The 18,677-nt window shown below is 38.5% G+C and overlaps 2 protein-coding genes across 3 annotated transcripts in view; one reads left to right on the forward strand and one right to left on the reverse strand.

Annotated features, from left to right (window-relative positions):
* Positions 1-4,400, forward strand: part of UTP20 (UTP20 small subunit processome component) — a 93,340-nt gene extending 88,940 nt beyond the window's left edge. For both annotated transcript variants that reach the window (XM_068560821.1, XM_068560822.1), the window contains exons 58-62: positions 217-288; positions 1,810-2,073; positions 2,271-2,397; positions 3,646-3,791; positions 4,072-4,400. In XM_068560821.1, the coding sequence (XP_068416922.1) occupies positions 217-288; positions 1,810-2,073; positions 2,271-2,397; positions 3,646-3,791; positions 4,072-4,227 (765 nt within the window). In that variant the 3' untranslated portion in view covers positions 4,228-4,400. The remainder of the gene's footprint in view (positions 1-216; positions 289-1,809; positions 2,074-2,270; positions 2,398-3,645; positions 3,792-4,071) is intronic.
* A 3,780-nt stretch (positions 4,401-8,180) lies between these two features.
* Positions 8,181-18,344, reverse strand: ARL1 (ARF like GTPase 1). Its single transcript, XM_068560825.1, has 6 exons — positions 18,119-18,344; positions 16,595-16,732; positions 14,552-14,633; positions 13,400-13,511; positions 9,687-9,865; positions 8,181-8,548 (listed from the first exon to the last, which is right to left on the reverse strand). Exons 1-6 carry the CDS (start codon positions 18,120-18,122, stop codon positions 8,518-8,520), a joined length of 546 nt encoding a protein of 181 aa, XP_068416926.1. The 5' UTR covers positions 18,123-18,344; the 3' UTR covers positions 8,181-8,517.
* Between the last annotated feature and the right edge of the window lie 333 nt (positions 18,345-18,677).

An 18,677-nucleotide genomic window follows, 5' to 3' on the forward strand; every position in this document is an offset into this window, starting at 1 on the left:
TCTCTCCCCATGTCCTTGAGCTAAAATTCTTATGGCAAATAGAAGGGAACATTTACACAATTTCTGGTCATGAACCCTCCCTCTCCAGATCTACACAGGTGGTCATTCAGAGCAAAATCTCCTACCTTAGTTGTATCATTGTAGTTACTTGGAGTTTTTAAAAACAGTCAGAAATACTCTGAATTGTGTCCGCCAATGTCCATTTTCTTTTCACAGATGAAAAGTATCTCCCTAGCCTCTTGCCATCAGTTGCACTCCAAATTCTTGGATCAGTCTCTAGGAGAGCAGGTAAGTATTGTAAGCCTCCCAGTTAAATAGAAGGGACCTATTCTACCAACATTATAGGAGTAAGCTCACGTTTGGTTTTTGGTTTGGTTTGGTTTGGTTTTCCCTAGTTAAAGCTTGGGGAATTAAATGAAATATAAACAAACACTTAAATACCTGTTCAATTAGGCACATGTATCTAATTGACTCTGGTGTCCATAGCGGGATTACTCCTGGCTCCGTTTAAAATTCCCAATAAAGATGATGCAGTGGGAGGCTGGCTGTTTATCTTTTTCCTCTTCAGTTTTAACATATCTACTCTACATTGCAACTGAAGCTTTGAAGGACAATGATTTTGGGGCGGGTGGGTTTAATTAATTAATTTATTTTTATTTATTTATTTTATTTTTGGCTGCGTTGGGTCTTAGTTGCTGCGCGCAGGCTTTCTCTAGTTGCGGTGAGCGGGGGCTACTCTTCGTTGCAGTGTGCGGGCTTCTCATTGCGGTGTCTTGTCTTTGTTGCAGAGCATGGGCTCTAGGCGTGCGGGCTTCAGTAGTTGTGGCTCGCGGGCTCTAGAGCACAGGCTCAGTAATTGTGGCTCACGGGCCTAGTTGCTCCGCGGCATGTGGGATCTTCCCGGACCAGGGCTTGAACCCGTGTCCCCTGCATTGGCAGGCAGATTCTCAACCACTGCGCCACCAGGGAAGCCCGGCATTAACTCTTGATGGCCAGGCTAGCCTTGGACAGTGTGTGGTATTCTGAGTACCACATTTGGGAGAACTTTGGGTACACAGCTCCTCCAGCAGAGTTGCCAGGATGGTGAAGGAAATCAAATTCAAATTGGTTTCCTCCTTCACATAACGGGTGTGAAATACCCACGTCAGAGATTTCATGTATGTTGTAGAGTTAGTACTCAATAAATGGGTCCATTATTATAGACTAAAAAATCACCCCTGGGCAATTGGACCAGATGGTATATGCGGGAAAGAGGAGCTCAGTGTTTAGGAACTTGGGCTGGAATTATAAAGACCTTTGAATCCTGACTGACCACTCACTTTGTCTTTGGCTGAGATTTAACAGCTCTGAGCCTTGGTTTTCTCTCCTGATAATAGTACCTAATAGGGATATTTTAAAGTTGAATTGGAACGCTGTATACAAGGCAACTAGTCAGTGCTCAGTAAATGGATCAATAAAGGGAAACTTATTTTGGTGAAGAATGGATGAAGGAATTTAATGGAATGAGGATCAAAGCTCTCTTGAAAAATGTAAATGGATGGTCCAGAATGAAATTATTTACTCAGTGGAACCTTAAAGAATAGAAGTAGGCCAAATGGATAAAAGTTACATGGAAATAGGTTTGGACACACTGTAAGGTAAACTGAAGAATAATCCAAAAAAAGGCTCGATCATAAATTTAACAGTGCAATACCCAGTTTTCTGTTTTCTAATTGTAGGATACCTATTTTAGCTTCTGCTTAACTGAGCCATATTTATTTCAAAATCAGAGTCCAATTCTTACCCTTCCCCTCTCCCCCTTTTTTTAAGGTTGTTAAGAATTTGTTGTTTGTAGCCAAAGTCTTATATTTACTGGAACCTGATTCTGGGGATAAGCAAGGTAACATAAAAGAAGACATGGAAGAACAGGAAGTTTTAGGTGATGGCATGGCCAGAGAGGATGTAGAAGAACACAAGGCATGTGCAGATGAGAAGGAAAAGCAGAGCAAGCCAGCCACACTGCTGTGGTTGATCCAGAAGTTGTCCCGGATCACAAAACTGGAAGCTGCTTATTCACCTAGAAACCCCTTAAAGGTGCGATGCATGTGCAAAATGACTGAAAGTAGTCTTTTTTTTTTTAAGTATTTTAATGGTTTGAGTTATCCTCATAAGTCCCTAGGAACTTTTGAACCCAGAACTGCAGCAATAACATCTGCCCCCAAATAGACATTGTTTTCTAAATTAACTCTGTGTAGCTGCAAGTATAAAAGAAAAATGATCTGTACTTTCAGAGAACATGCATCTTTAAGTTTCTCGGAGCTGTAGCAATGGATCTTGGAATAGACAAGGTGAAGCCGTACCTCCCAGTGATCATAGCTCCTTTGTTCCGAGAACTGAACAGCACCTATTCGGACCAGGGTAATTCTGTGGCCTCTCTTCTGAATACTTGCGTGTTAGGATTCCTGTCTTCTCTCCTGAATGCTTCCTTCGTCCTTTCTGTCCTCTCTCTCTGCCAGAGTTTAAGAAAGAAAGCTTGCTAGGTATCAAGACAATTAATAGCAAGCAAATAAGGCATATTTGTGTTATTTTTGACTGTCTTCTCCTATATGCTTTCTTGTGTCTAAGAGTGATGTTTCTCTCCTAAAAGATGATGTTTTACTCCTAAGCATAGATTAAATATTCAAAGAAAAATAATTTGGGGTGGTTCTAAACCTCATAGTGCTGTGAAAAATAATGAACAAATGTCATTAGATTCTCAAAAATTACAAGGCAAAAATATGAAATAGTTTTTAGATCAAATATTTTAAATTTTCCAATTTTTTTTTTCTTGCCTGGTACATTTGGTACATTTCCCTCACTGATCCTAAGTTATCTCTTTTGATATTAGGAAAAGTGGGAATTAGGGGTTGGAAAGAGAGGAGGTAAAGTGGATGTTAAGAATTTTAAATAAAACAAAAATGAAGTGAATGTCAAAACAGAAGCTGTTTTAGTCCTGGAGAGAGAGTTTCCTTCTTAGAGGTCAGGTTGACTTTGGTTCTCAGCCAACATTTATTGAGCACCTAATAAGGGTTCAGCGGTGGGAAAGGCCCAGTCCTCATCTTCAAGAAACTTGCAATCTACAGTAGGTGTCATGAGCTTTCCTGAAATTGAATGCAGAAATCCTGGACTATTTGCATTTGGGAGAGAGGAGGCAGGGAAGAGTGGGAGAATATGGCTTTTTGTCAGCTTCTCAAAGGAGTCTTTGATCCAAAAAAAGAGGATACAGCCAGAGCCAAGCCTCTATGACCTGGCAATTAGAGAAACACAATTACCTTTCTTTGCCCCCATCTGCACAGAGCTGAGGTTAATAAAGGTAACCCAAAACATTTGTCAAGTTCTCAAATTACTTCAATGTCTTCTGAGCCGGGATTCCCTTGGGAAGTTGCTTCATGGTCTCTGATCTCTTGCTGCATCCTGGATGAGGTGTGGCCCAGAGTGCTGTGTCCAGCACTTCTGCTGCTTCTCCCATCTCAGAAACAAAGAGGCTAGTTTTAGATCAGTGTCTAATGTTGAAGTGATAAAAGTGATAAAGCCTCAGGAGTTTAAATTTTGTGTGTTGTTAATTTTGTACATATTCAAATGTGTCCTTTCCTACGTGTTTCTGATTATTATTGTGTGTGTGATTAGACCCTTCGCTGAAGAATCTATCCCAGGAAATCATAGAATTACTGAAGAAGCTGGTTGGGCTCGAGAGCTTCTCCTTAGCCTTTGCCTCTGTACAGAAACAGGCTACTGAGAAAAGGGCACTCCGGAAAAAGAGGAAGGCTTTGGAGGTAGGCCTGCTCTTTGAAAAAATTGGCATGTTCACTAGGCTTAACTATTTTTAACCAGGGGTGTGTGCATGCATGTGTGTCAAACTTACCCAGGGAGGAAAGAGGAATTGGATGTATTTGAGAAGTGGGACTTTATAACTGGGGCTCCAGATTTTCTTTAATGGGCATGTATTGCATTTGTGATGTTTAAGGTGAACAAAATGGTCCATTTCTGCATTTGATTTTTATTGGTTTAACATTTACTTTAAAAGTAGTATAACATTTCTATTCTTTTTTCAAGTTTGTAACTAATCCTGATATTGCTGCCAAGAAAAAGCTGAAGAAACACAAAAATAAAAGTGAAGCAAAGAAGAGAAAGATCGAGTTCCTGCGTCCAGGCTATAAGGCCAAGAGACAAAAGAGCCACAGCTTGAAAGATTTAGCAATGGTGGAGTAAAGTGCTCCCTGTGCTAATACAGTGTCCCAACTTACCCCGAAACATGAACTTTCTAGTGTATCTGCTGGTCCAAAATCATAGGTTTTATTATTTAATTTAAACTTTGGCATAGGTTGTATATTATACAGTTTAATATAATTCATGCTTATTTTTAATTAAAATATTTCATACTACTACTGTATCTTCACTGTCTAAAAAGCATTTGACACTAGTGATAAAGAGCTTAAAATGTATTTTTCTTTTTAAAAATACACATTAAAATAGCAAGACAACATGTAGAAGTTAGAAATAAATCAAACAAATATTTGCAATACCTTTATGGAGGAAATTATAAAACTTTATCAAAAGGCATTAAGAAAGATCTGCACAAATGGAGAAGTATAACCATGTTCATGAGTAGGAAGATTCAGTATCATAAGTTGCTAGTTCATCCCCAGTTGGATCCCACTGGGTAAATGCATATCTGAGCAAAATCCCAAAGGAGTTCTTCATATTATCCCAACAAGCTGATTCTAAAATTTATATGGAAGATAGTAAATCGAGATTAGCCATGATGCTTTTAAAAAAGGAGAATAGGGTGAGGGGCTTGCCCTCTCAGATATGAGAAATAAGACCAAAAGTGCTTACTGTGGAGGGACGATGTGATAAATTCTACTTCATTAAAATTAAGACCGTCTACTTACAAAAAGACACAACTGGGACATAGTATGTACCATATACTGATAAAGGATTAGTAGCACCCAGGCTATATAATGAACACCTATGAATCAACAAAGATAATACAGTAGGAAAAGTGGCAAAAGAGAGAAATAGGCATTGCAGAGGAAATATAAATGGCCCTTAAACCTCAACATTTAGCAAACATGGCTATACCAATATTAGATATTAAAGTACTTATGTACTGGTTAGTAAGTAGTCACTATCTTGAGACCCCCCAAGTGCCACCCTGGCTATATGAGTCCCTAGACTCCATGTCTCCCCACACCAGAAATTAAAGGACTAATACCTGGACTGGTAGGGGTCCTCCTGCATCAGCTATGTCTAGTTGTTAAATATTTTTTTGAGTCACTCCTCCTGTATTTAGCCTCATTAATAATTAGGAAAATGCAGATTAACATCAGAATGAAATTCCATTTTGAACCCTTCAGATTTATAAGGCTGACAATACCAAATGTTGGCAAGCATGGTGGAGGAAAGGGCACTCTTACAAACCACTTTGGAAAACAATTTGGCATTATCTTGTTCAACCATATCTTTTGCCTCTCTACACTTGATGTAGAAGCAATATTCTTTAGTGCCCAATATATTTGGAAGGGAGGGGGGTGAAAGAATCTATCCTATGCTTTACATTTTATTTAACTCTCATAGTCTTCCTGAGAGCTTCCTAAAACTCATTATTTTACAGATGAGGAATCTCATCTCGGATTAAATAATCTACCTGAGGGTGACACAGGTTGTAGGTGGCAGAGTTAAGATTCAAACCCAGGATTGAAAGCCCATGCTCTTTGTAATTTGTAATTATGGGATTAGAAATATTATAGCATAAGGCATAGGAATCAAATGTTCAAACATTCATGAACTTCAGAATTTGTGTTTTGATGTAGTTTATATCTCAAACAAGAGTTCTCACACTTCTAAGGTGTTTGTAATGTGCCAAAAGGATAAACATAGGGCATCTTGGAAGGCAGACTCAATTCTAAGTGATTTAAAGTGCATGTATTGCTTTTATGAAAATTTTTAAATCAGAAAACGAAAGTTAATACTAAAGCAAAAATCAGGAAGAATAAGTATCTCAAGTATATTGAGCACAGCTTTGTTTTAATCATCAGTAAATATTTATTGAGTGCTTAGTATGTGCCAAGTGCACCATACTAGATGCAAGGGATTCTAACAGTAAATGATGTATGGTCCCTGCCCTCAAGGAGCTTACATTTCCACAATTTAAAGTGCATCTCAGGTATTCTGGTAATAGAATTCCACCTCAATTTCTCATTTTAAAAAATTTAATCACATGACACAGCACAACTACCAACCAGAATTATAAAATAGAATGTTAGAGCTAAAAGAAACCTTTGACGTTATTTGTTCAAAAAGAAAAAACAAACAAACAAAAACTGATGGAGTGTGGCCCTTTGTGCCTAGAACTCATGTGTTCTGATTTCAAGTTTGGTGGTTTTTTCATTTTCAGGCTTCTCACAAAACAATACTCGGTAGATTTTTATAAATAAGAACTTTCAAACTCCTGTTAACATACCTGTACAGTTGTTTCCCGCTAGAGAAGGACCTTATAATTCATACCATATTAAAATAAGTGTATGCTCTATTTATCCCATCCTATTCTTTGTGACAAACCAGAGGGACCAGGATCATCCAAGTGCTGGCCTTTGCTACCAGGGCTATGCGTCAGGCAGCATTTGCCTGCCAGGGCCGCACCTCCACATACTTCTACTTTCACAGTGTTCCTGGACCACTGGGGAGTATTTAGCCATCTGGGTACAAGCCCAGCACTAGATATGTGCCACTGACCAGACCCAAGTATAAATTGCAGATGTACTATTTCCTAGCTGACAAATATAAAAGCTTACTATTTGAACCATGAACATATTCTGAGGTGCCATAATGTGCCAAGCACCATACTGGATGCTAGGGATACAGACATGAAAAAGACAGTCTGCCCATCAGGAGTGCCTTGGAAACTATGAAACAATGTTTGTTAGTTATATGCTCAGTTAGTAATATTAGGTGCGCTGGGAACACCTGTCCCGGGAAGAAGGTCTCCAAAAGATTTCCAAGATATCAAATTAGGAACGGGTGCTAGAGAATAAGAAAAGTCCCACTGATTAGAAAAGAAAGTCACATTCATGTGAGCTGAATGACCACTAGCTTTCCTGAGACCTGAGGGGCACAATGGTAATTAAGTTCTCTTTACTGGCATCTAATTTTTTAAATGCTGCTTGTCCAACTTAAAAAATGAAAAAATTGCTCCCAGTTTTAGTAATTACTAAGGACTCTTATTTACTTCTGTCATACTGTAGACTGGGTTGTTTGAAAAGTTCCTTTAAAAAGTCCCTTAGAATATAATTGTTTTCGATAGCCTAGCAGCAGTAAGCCTAATTTTTAAAGGAATACTTAATTTCTCCCTGTAGAGTCAATAAGATTTTGACTTTTCACCAATCAAATTTACATGTTCAATTACAGGTAGATAAAAGGAATCAAAGGCAGCAAAAACGTCTTTTACAATGCTTCTTAAAATACATCTTTTTAAAAATTTTCCTTTAATGTGAAATTTTCTTTAATGTGTTGTGAATTCCAACAAATATAACCATTTAGGATTGTTTTTACTACCTCTACTAGTAAGGACAAATAAATTTATAGACATTATTTTGATTGTACTGTGTCTACTTCAATTAGCTTTATTTTATATAAGGAGTTAAGCTGTGTTGTCAATGTTGGCATTTTCAGGAATTTATGGTATAGTTTATGGGACAAACTTCTGACCCTGTGAAGTCTCACTTTAAGCCCTCTTCCCACCTCCCTAGCAGTTGACATTGGTCAAGCCAGTCTATCAGAATTTTGGGTCCATGTCCATAAAAATGAAGATGTAAAAATGATGTCCTAGCTACCTCACAGGGTTCCTGTACAAACTGACTAGGAAGGTCCAAATCTGTAAAAATTCCCCAACAACCATAAATACTATAAAATGATAATTACAGATAAGTCAGTGAAGATAGCCACCAAAATAATTACTTCAACTTCATGCCTATAACCAAAAGCTTTTAAATGAAACAGCTTAAAGTGGTCATTAAGCAAATGAAGACTATAATTACCCACGCTAGGTTCCTAGCCTACTCTATTGAGCCTAATCCTTGGAAAAACTTAATTCATTTTAGGGGGAAAAAAATCTGAGTTAAGATATTTTTTTAGTGTTAATACAAACAAGCTGCAACCACTAATTTAAAATCACAGGGCTTTGTCCTCAATAAGAGTACATTCTTTAATAGGACCGTATCTGAATAAGAATTCCACACAAATAGAATATATACCTTAACACAAGATAACAAGGAAGGAATATTTTACATTATACAGAACAGACATTCAGTTGATTCAATCACGATGAGTTACCCTTCCAACCAAATACTTATTTTTAATATTTATTACAAATGTTGCAGTCAGTTTGGTATATGCTGATAATCATACGGTTTTAACATTTAGTAGTGTGAAGCACACTTTAACTGTTTCCAAAGGGGTATGTGATGTGGTCTTCGCTTCAAAGGAGCAGAAGTGACTGAATTACTGTCTGCTCTTTAATGTTTCAACTAACCTGTGAAGAGAAAATGAACAGTTTCATAAGATTAACTTCAAACTTTCAGGTATAGATCATTTATTATATAAATTTTATACTGGAGGTGGATTCCAAAGCACTTTAAATGATGAAGGCTAAGATAGTTATATTAAAAGAATGAGGTTATGGACTCAATTTCCATGAGGGTCTTTTAGCTTTCACTTTGTCTATGCTTTGAATGAATAATCAAAAAAGACCAGGGACTTCCCTGGTGGCACAGTGGTTAAGAATCTGCCTGCCAGTGCAGGGGACACGGGTTCAATCCCTGGTCTGGGAAGATCCCACATGCCACAGAGCAACTAAGCCCGTCAGCCACAACTACTGAACCTGCGCTCTAGAGCCCACACGCCGCAACTACTGAGTCCACACGCCGCAACTACTGAGCCCGCGTCCTGCAACTACTGAAGCCCATGCGCCTAGAGCCTGTGCTCCACGGGAAGCCACTGCAAATGAGAAGCCCATGCACTACAACAAAGAGTAGCCCTCGCTCGCCACAACTAGAGAAAGCCCGCGTGCAGCAACGAAGACACAATGCAGCCAAAAATAAATAAATAATTTTTAAAATAATAAATAAATAACTGATCAAAACCCACCAGATATCCACTTTCCACTTTCCAGGCTGCTACTACTACAGCCAGGCCCGATGTGGATAATTCAGAGATGAAAACTAGTCTCAGTCCTCAAGGAGATGACAATTTAATGAGCAGATGCACAAACCAATTACAAGACAGTGTAACAAGTACTATTATATCACTGACCTGTGACAAGGACCTCTATGTGTGTGGTAAGGCAGTGGGCATGAAGTTATGTCAGGGAAGGCTCCTGAGAAACACAGAGCCTTAACCTAAGTCCTGAAGGATAAGGAATTGGAGGGTGCAGTGAGATAGGGGAAAAAGCTAGAAATACAGCAGAGAGCTGGCTTATCTAACTATAATTAGTAGGTGTGGTTGAAATAAAAGCAGATGTACATGAAGACCAGTGGAAGAAAAGGGTGGAGGAACGATACGATAAACTGATAAATAATCTGAATTTCATCCTTAAGACCAAAGGGAAATTACACATGTATGTACACAGCTGCATGTACACACAAATGCACAAATGGCTTCTGGAAACATACCATTCCATTGCCTCATCAAGGCCAGTGCCTTTGGTTGCTGAAGTTTTGAATATTTGCCATTTTCGGTCCTTCAAGGCAGGTAACCCAAGTGAATTTGCCATCTCCGAGGGAGTCATGGCCTGTTCCATGTCCTGCTTATTTGCAAACACCACTAAAATGGCTTTTCTCAGCTCTTCTTCCTAAATAACATAGAAAAGATTTCATTTCTTCTAATCAATTTGCTCCCTTGAGTTTAGGAAGAAATGCCAAAAAAATCCATTATTTTAAAAGCATATTTCCTAATTATTAATATATAATGTTCATTATAAATTATTTGAAATTATAGAGAAGTATGAAGAAAAGAAACTTCACCCATAATCCTATCTCCTAAACATGATCACTGTTTAACATTTTGGGTATTTTCTACTGCTTTGTAACTCAGATACTTACAGTTTACTTAGTATATATATACATTTAAGATCACATTTAAATACAGTCCCATACCCTGCTTTAAAAAGTAAACTAAACGGGGGCTTCCCTGGTGGTGCAGTGGTTGAGAATCTGCCTGCCAATGCAGGGGACGCGGGTTCGAGCCCTGGTCTGGGAGGATCCCGCGTGCCGCGGAGCAACTCGGCCCATGAGCCACGGTTGCTGAGCCTGCGAGTCTGGAGCCTGTGCTCAGCAACGAGAGGCCGCGATGGTGAGGGGCCCGCGCACCGCAATGAAGAGTGGCCCCCACACCGCTATGAAGAGTGGCCCCCGCTTGCCACAACTGGAGAAAGCCCTCGCACAGAAACGAAGACCCAACACAGCCATACATACATACATACATACATAAATAAAAAGAATGTAAGCAGACAAGAATAGCATTAAAAAAAAATAATAATTAAAAAAAAAAAGTAAACTAAACGTTAAATTGTGGCTGTTTTTCCAAACTATCAAAAAAAATTTTTTTTTATTAATTTATTTCATTTATTTATTTTTGGCTGCGTTGGGGCTTCATTGCTGTGCGCGGCCTTTCTCTAGTTGTAGTGAGCAGGGGCTACTCTTCGTTGTGGTGCATGGGCTTCTCATTGCAGTGGCTTCTCTTGTTGTGGAGCATGGGCCCTAGGCACACAGGCTTCAGTAGTTGTGGCACGCGGGCTCAGTAGTTGTGGCTCACAGGCTGTAGAGTGCAGGCTCGGTATTTGTAGTGCATGGGCTTAGTTGCTCCGCGGCATGTGGGATCTGCCCGGACCAGGGCTTGAACCCATGTCCCCTACACTGGCAGGCAGATTCTTAACCACTGCGCCACCAGGGAAGTCCCTCAAAAAAATTTTTAAAACATTAATGGTTATACTCTACACTAAGAACTCATGCACCATAAACTATATAACTGTTTTCCGGTATTAGATTCTTCCTAGATTCTTTTCACTCGACTATTAGAGAAACCAAAGTGACAGAATCATAATACAGAAATCTTTGTGTGAATCTCTATTTCCTTAACACAATTCTCTAAAAATGGAATCAAAGTATGAAATTTTTTTCAGGCTCTTGTTACATGTATTAATAAACTGCTGTCCAGAGAGGCTGTAACAATTTCAACTCCACGAACAGTGTATGACAGTGCCCATCTCCAATGCAGCTTTGGTAGAATTGAAACTATACATTTTTCCAAACATAGCATTTCATTATATGCTTATTTATTATTAGGGTATTAAAAATACAAATGTTATTAGCAATAAATTCTTCTCCTATAAATTGTAGGTTCATGCCTTTTGCTCACTTTTCTATTGATTTACAAAAGGTATTGATACGATTAAGATCACTAATCCTTAGTCACTGGCTGTAAAACTGTGTCTTGGTTCCCCATTTTACCCTAACTTGTATTGTTTGGCATCTGAGCTTTGTGGATTTTTTGCCTGTTTGTATAATATTAATATAATTAAATCTATCTTTTCTTTTGTAATTCCTTCCAATTCTTGGATTTAGAAGGACCTTCTCAATCCAGAAATCTTAAACATATTCCCTTATAATGACTTCCATTTTACATAATTCTTTACTCCATTTAGAATTTTTGTGTACAAAAGTAAAACAAATTGATTTTGTGTCTGTAAGTTTTAATATAATAGTCCTGACTCATATTCCACGTGTACTTTATATCACTAATACATAAATATTAATTGATTGCATCAATTAAAAGTTACTTACTAAAGAATGAATACAATTTTTAGTTCTTTCTCCATAAGATTATACAAGTCAAATCCTAATACCGCAAATAACCTAACAACAATCCAGTACAATTTGAGAACTGTGAACTTAAGTTAATAATCCATTTCTTTTATGCCATACTTTATATGATAAAAATCTATTATAACATGTGAATTACATCTAAATCAAGCTTTTATTTTAAAAATCTGTTATACCCAAGGCAATTAACCAGTCCCTTAAAATTCCTTACACTTTGAATTTGGTCTAAGAAGCTCTTATGATAAATATGATGCTATGTTGTAAAAGAAAAAAAAAAATTAGGCAAAACTTTAAAACTTCAGGTCTGCAATTTATAACTCAGAAGCTACTAAGAAGTTAGTTGTCCAAGAACTCTATTCTAAGAATGCTTCTAACTAGGTAATCAAGTGGCCTAGAACTTATATTTAAACATTCAATGATCGGATAATTCAGAATCATAGTTTTGGTGCGAAAAGGAAACCTATGCATCTAATTTTCTCAAGCAAAGGCAATTTCACTATTAATTAATCATTAGTACATTTGAGCTTATTTAACAAATGGAGATATTAAAAACTTTTAGTTGATTACTTAATGCATCCTCTGAATTCACTCAGTCAGCCAATAAATTATCTTACAAACCTCAGTGAATATAATGTATTGAGTTCTTAATTAACAGCTATACACTGTTCCACACATCAGGGGTGCAAGGTAAACTCAAAGAACTTTACACTTTTGGGTGGGAGGCATATATAAGTAAACAAACATGTTTAAAATAATGGAAAGAAACAGTAAGTGGTTACAAAGAATAAAGTAGGATAAAGGGTTAGAAGATAGCTGAGACCCCCTCTCTGAGGAAGAAACATGTGAGATAAAACATGTCAAGAAGGTAGCCACACAAAGATTTGCGGAAAGAGCATTCCAAGCAGGAGGAGCAAGTGCAAAACCCTAAGCCAGGTGTCAGCTACGCAAGCTCGGTGTGAAAAGAACAGAAAAATCAGTGTGACTGAGGCACTGTAAACACGGGGAAAAGTAAAGAATGTGAAAGCTGGGAGAGGCAAACGGGCCAGAAATCCAGAAAGATATATTTCTGTGAACTTTACATTTCTAAAACAAACAAATATACTTTCTTACTATTCTTACTATTTATATATTTATACTATTTATATAAATAAGTATAGCTTCCATAAGCTAATTTATACAGCTGGAATAAAGACATTTTTAAAAAATCACTTCATAGGGGTGACTTAGAATAGTAACTTCAGTTTAGAAAGAGTTTAGGTCAGAACTTCCTGGAAATCAAGGAATCTAGTTTAAAGGAAGTTACAAGACTGGAGTATTTTTGTCTCCAACTCTCCCCAACAGTATTTTTGGAATAGAAAGTAATTTGCATAAGAGAAAATGATACTGAAGGCATAGGGGGAAAAGACCCCTGTTTTCCTTTTAATTATTCCTGCAAATGACAATAAACAATAAAAACAGCAAGCAAATATAAATGATTTACCCACATTTTAATAAAGTTTTCTTACCTCCAACATGGCAACTAACTCTGATTTGGAAATGCCAATTCGGTCTCGGTCACAACTGTCTACTACATAAATGACTGCATCTGTGTTTGAATAATAACATCTCCAGTATGGCCTGAAGAAAACTCAGAAAGGGAGAATATATTATTATTTGAAAGAAGAAGAAACTGGTATGTTACTTCATATGCTAGGACTTGGCAATGATGGGGTGGGGGGTATTACTTGCCAATCCTTCCCCATCCATGCCAGAATCAATGCCATAATGATTCATTGTTTCTGATGGACATATATCATATCCCTCAGATGGGATGGGGTGGAAAGAATATTGATAAACATAAATCACAGGACCAAGGAGCTTCAGAATGAGTTCAGACTTTAGGCTGAGAGAATATATTTATAATCTATAAAATCACTAAATATACCGATAAAAAAAGTTCCACACAGACCTGATCGTTACATCTTAACTAGAAACTCCTTAAGAGGAATGAGTTCTTTAAAAAAAATTTTAATATGATTTTATGTAACAGACATTAAACTGATCACTGAAGACAAGAAGTAGAAATGGCTAAAATAAGAAATTGACTCAAAAGTGGTTCAAGAAATAAAATGAGTTACAGGGCAGCAGGATGTCTGGGGAATTCACTACTGATCTTTTAAGATGGTAAGTACCCTAGTGAGTGAGCACTGACAGTCACTAAACATTCACAGTTGCCATGTCAAGCACAGAATGCTGGGCAGGAGACTTGAATTCCAGAGGGCATTTATGTTCACATTAGTCCTAAATGGTGGGCCCAAAAGGTATTTTTATGAAATCCAAAACAGTCTGTCTCACAGAAGAAGGGACTGACAAGAACTAACTAGAGGACCCTTTTTATTTAAAAACTACTGAAGTAATTCGGTCTTGAGATTTTCATGAAAAGATTTTTCATTGAAGTGATATCTGAAAAACTGGCTTCCTTAGATTTTAATTCTTTAGTTAAAATCTTTAATTCTCAGATTTTAATTGAGAGAATAAGCCCGTTTTACCTCATTTTAAACTAGGTGTCTCCCATTAAATTACAAAAGAAGACATATTTTGGTTTACTCCTGTTAACCCTAAAAGAGCCAATAAAGAAAGATTCAATACCACAAAATGATCTGGCCTTTGCACCATACCTGATACTTGTCTGTCCTCCTAAATCCCAGACTTGGAATTTTAGGTTCTTGTATGTTACCGTCTCAACATTAAATCCAATGGCTGGAAAAGAAATCAAATTAGCGGTATATGTAGACTAATACATTCTGTCTTCAAAGTATCCAATCTGAGTTTCAGCAATTAATGGTAATTGCTGAATCACACTGTTGGTTCAAATATCATCCCATTTAAGATAAGACAGTATGCTGTGCTACACACGCACACATACGCACACCAATTAGCAAGATCAACACCACTTTCAGGGTATATAAGAACCCCCAGCTACCTCTGCAATTATATAATTCTTAGCTCAATGGAAACCCTATTATGTTAAACTCCCTTCAAAATACAGTACTGGCATACAAAAGTGTTCAGAAAGTTATATTTAGAAAGGATAGTTGTAGATGTATTACAAAAAATGGAATTTTGGTAGGTTGCAAATAAACAGGGAACAAAACCAAGAAAGCCTACATAGACTCTAAACTTCAGTAGGTAAGAGCACAGCAATGGCTGTATACCTCTTTATGGAAGCTGACTTCTCTAAGGCTGGCAATCTCACAGACCCTCTGAAAGACTTCCTCAAGAGCTCATTTGTAATAAGGTCATAGCTAGATGGTCAAAGGGGAGGAGTCCCATCCCTTTTCCCTGCCATCCTTCTTAGCTGGAGCTCTCGCATCACATGCCCAAGGCAAGATATTACTATTTTCCGTTGAAAGGAATCTGAAGGAGATGGAGAGGCTACTGAAAAAAACTCAGGAGCTATATATACAAATATTACTAAGATTTCACAAACTTAAAAAAAAAAATCAAAGTAAAAAGTGACTTACAGCTATAACTGGACAATTAATTTTTTAGATTTAAGTTTATACTAGTAAATGATGATTATGAGTATATGGCAAGTATAAAAAAAAAACTATACTATAGCAAACCTGAGTGAAAAACTAAAAAGCAAGTTCATGATGTCTCCCTTAGAATTAAGTAGCAGGGTAATCACTGTCTTCAACCTCAGTTAGGAATGTTGTTTATTTGCAAAGGACAAGGGCGTGGTACGAACCACATGTGCTTGCTGAAATGCAATCCACTGGGCTATGTGTATAGCAGGGGCCACCATGACTCAACTGTAGCAGATTGAGTTGGGTGATTTTGAGAACCAAAAACCAAGGAAGCTGAAATTTACTGAAGGTGGCATAAAGAAGTAACAGATGACACAGGGTTTGAAAAGCTCTTCTTTCATAAAAGCTACACTTTTTTTTTAAATCTGGAAATTTAAATAGTACTAAATATAGAAATACCTTGAGTGACAGAGTAACTTTAAAGGCATAATTTAAATATTCTTGAGCAAACTCTACAAACTATTAGTTTAAATGTACTAATCTTACTAATCTAAGTAAATTCAGGGCAACAAATGAAAATAGCATAAGTAACAGAACAGTCTTCTTATGTAGTAAATTAAGACTGTTGGAGAATATTCTTCTAAGATATCAATTGATTTAAAGTCAGGGTGTTTCTTTTCTTGATATTCTTAAGTACCAGATTCAACACTCAGTCTCAACTCAGATCTTTAAAAAAATCAATAGAATTACTAAAGAGAAACTAATCTTAATCAAATAGTAACAAATACAGAAGAAAAACCACTTCACACGTAATAATATGACTTCATATCTATATAATTCTTTACACAGGTTTATAAAGTATTTTATATACTACATTTATTTTCCCCTCAAAGCCAATGTATATTTATTATCTTCATTTTATCAACAAAGATACTGGCTCTCAATGAGATTAGGTGGCTTAACTCTACCCAACTTTTAAAACAGCCCTAAACAGCAGAACCCAGCCATGCACAGGGGTTCATAAATTACACCAAATTGTCTGTAAATTTATGAAAAAAAGTGTTATAAATATTATGCTCATAGTAGAAGTTTACGAACCTTATCAATTACATTATATATTTGTTCAGAAATAAAGTTATGTTTGATGGAAAGAGAAAGGCCCTATAATTAGTTTATCACACCAACACTTACTAGGAATAGTAGTAACGACTTCTCCAACCTGTAATCTGTACAAAATTGTAGTTTTTCCTGCTCCATCTAATCCCAAAATTAAAATTCTCATTTCCCGGGTTCCAAACAGACTGGAAAAAATGCTTGAGAAAAAGCCACCTGAAAAAATAACAAAGATGTATTTCAATATCATTTCATGAACTAGGTCCACAAAACATTTAATCTTACCCTTTGAAAGCTACAGCAAATTAAATAATATTGTAATATTTTCCCCGATTCACAGGTGCATATTTTTGCTTCCAATGAAATACAATATTCAACATCAAACTAGTAATTACTGATTGTTACCATGTCCTGGATACTGTGTCAGGCAGGCACAGAAGATACACTCAAAAATAAGAGAAACAGGACCACTGCCCTCATGGAGCTCTCTTTCTAATCGAGAGAATATGGATATCTTAGCATGATCTCACTACCCCCAGAAACCAAAGGGCAAATCAGAATGACAGTGGGACAATGAGGTCCTTGAACATGAAAAACAATTATTGTTGTACAGCAGCAGTACCATCGTAAGTACCTTCAATCACTGATGCCACACACAATACCTGGTTATTTTACCAAGAAATGGCAAAATTAAGAGCTGCAAGTCTGGAAAAATGAATCCACCATGGGTTAGAGAACCTTGAACATTTGTAACACAAGGGGTGTGACTTGACAAAAATCCTTTCTACCTTTTACAGGTTAAAAAGAAGCAGAAGAAAAAAACTGAAGGGGTTATGCAAAAAGACAAGAAAGCGCTTCTGACGTTCCAGACCAAGAAGTAAACTCCCCAGAAAATCGCTGAGCTATTTAAATAACGCAAAGAATTTGCATCATTTGGAGGGTTGTAAACAAGTTAAGAAATCTGCACCTTCATCTGGGCTCTAGCGGGGAGGGAAGCTCTACCTGATGCTTGTGATGACAATGTAGTTCCCTCAATTAGCACTCCAAAAATTGAGATTAGAATGTCATCGCTGACCAATAATACACTCCCTGCCCATTTCCTCCTCCACCTTATCTACAGGAAAAGCTACAGGTAAGCAGACAAATACCAAGTTGGCCATAAAACATTACGAGCACCACCTTCTTTTGGAATTTAAACTGACGCAGTCCCAGCGACCAGGGACAGAGAATCCAGAAGCTCATCTTTCACCCAAGAAACCTGAGCGAACCTGCGACTGACACGCTGCCAAGCTTCGCAAGACCAGCTCCATCCAGTAAGTGGCGCTGGGTCCGAGGGGATGAGGGAAAAGTTCACCGACCCGCGCTGCCCTCACCTCTGACCCCGCCGGGAGAAAGGAGAACGGGATAAGACGGGGGCGAAAGTTCGAGGCAGGGTCCACGCACACAGGTGAAGAGCTAAGGTGAGTTACGTCCTCAGCAGTCCGCGCCCTGAGACGCTGGCTACTCTGGGCTTTCCAGGCCGGCCCCTCTCCTCCTCCTCCCGACCCCAGCCCTCGGCCTCGGCCTCTCAGCGCGCCCAGGCTCCCTTCTCAGATCCCTCACCCATGATGAACTGCCTGTCCTCCCTCGTCGACCGGCGGAGACTGGACCCGGCCTCGGCAGCGACTCCTAATCGAGCCTCGGCGCCGCCACCTCCCCTCGCCTAGGCCTGCGATCCGGCTCCGGCTCGGCCTCGGGCTCTGGTTCCCCGGGGGTTTCCTTGGAAGCCTGGTCAGCCAGCAACTTCCACGTCGGACCTCCCGGCGGGGGCGGGAGCGAGGCCGCCGCGACTGCGCGCCGGGAACGGCGGCCTGAGCTTCCGCGCCGTCACTTTCGACGCACGTCCCCGGCGCGCAGGGTGTAGATACTGCGGAAGCCGCAAGGAAAAAAAAAAAAAAAATTCAAGGACGCCAAGTCTCCCCTGCTTCTGTTTTCTTGGACAGGAAAGGCTTCCGAAATAGGGAAATTCGAATTTTCATTTTAAATTCTGACACCAAGAAGTGGTGAATCCGCCAACCGGGAATGCGCGTCGGGCCTCGATGCGGCAGCCTGACTGGAAGCGGGCGCGGCGTGCGGCGTCGCAGGAATTGTTGGTCCTGAAGTGCCCTGCGGGCTTTGACCC

The sequence above is a fragment of the Eschrichtius robustus genome, chromosome 13, assembly GCF_028021215.1.
Source record: "Eschrichtius robustus isolate mEscRob2 chromosome 13, mEscRob2.pri, whole genome shotgun sequence".
NCBI classification, from domain to species: Eukaryota; Metazoa; Chordata; class Mammalia; order Artiodactyla; family Eschrichtiidae; genus Eschrichtius; species Eschrichtius robustus.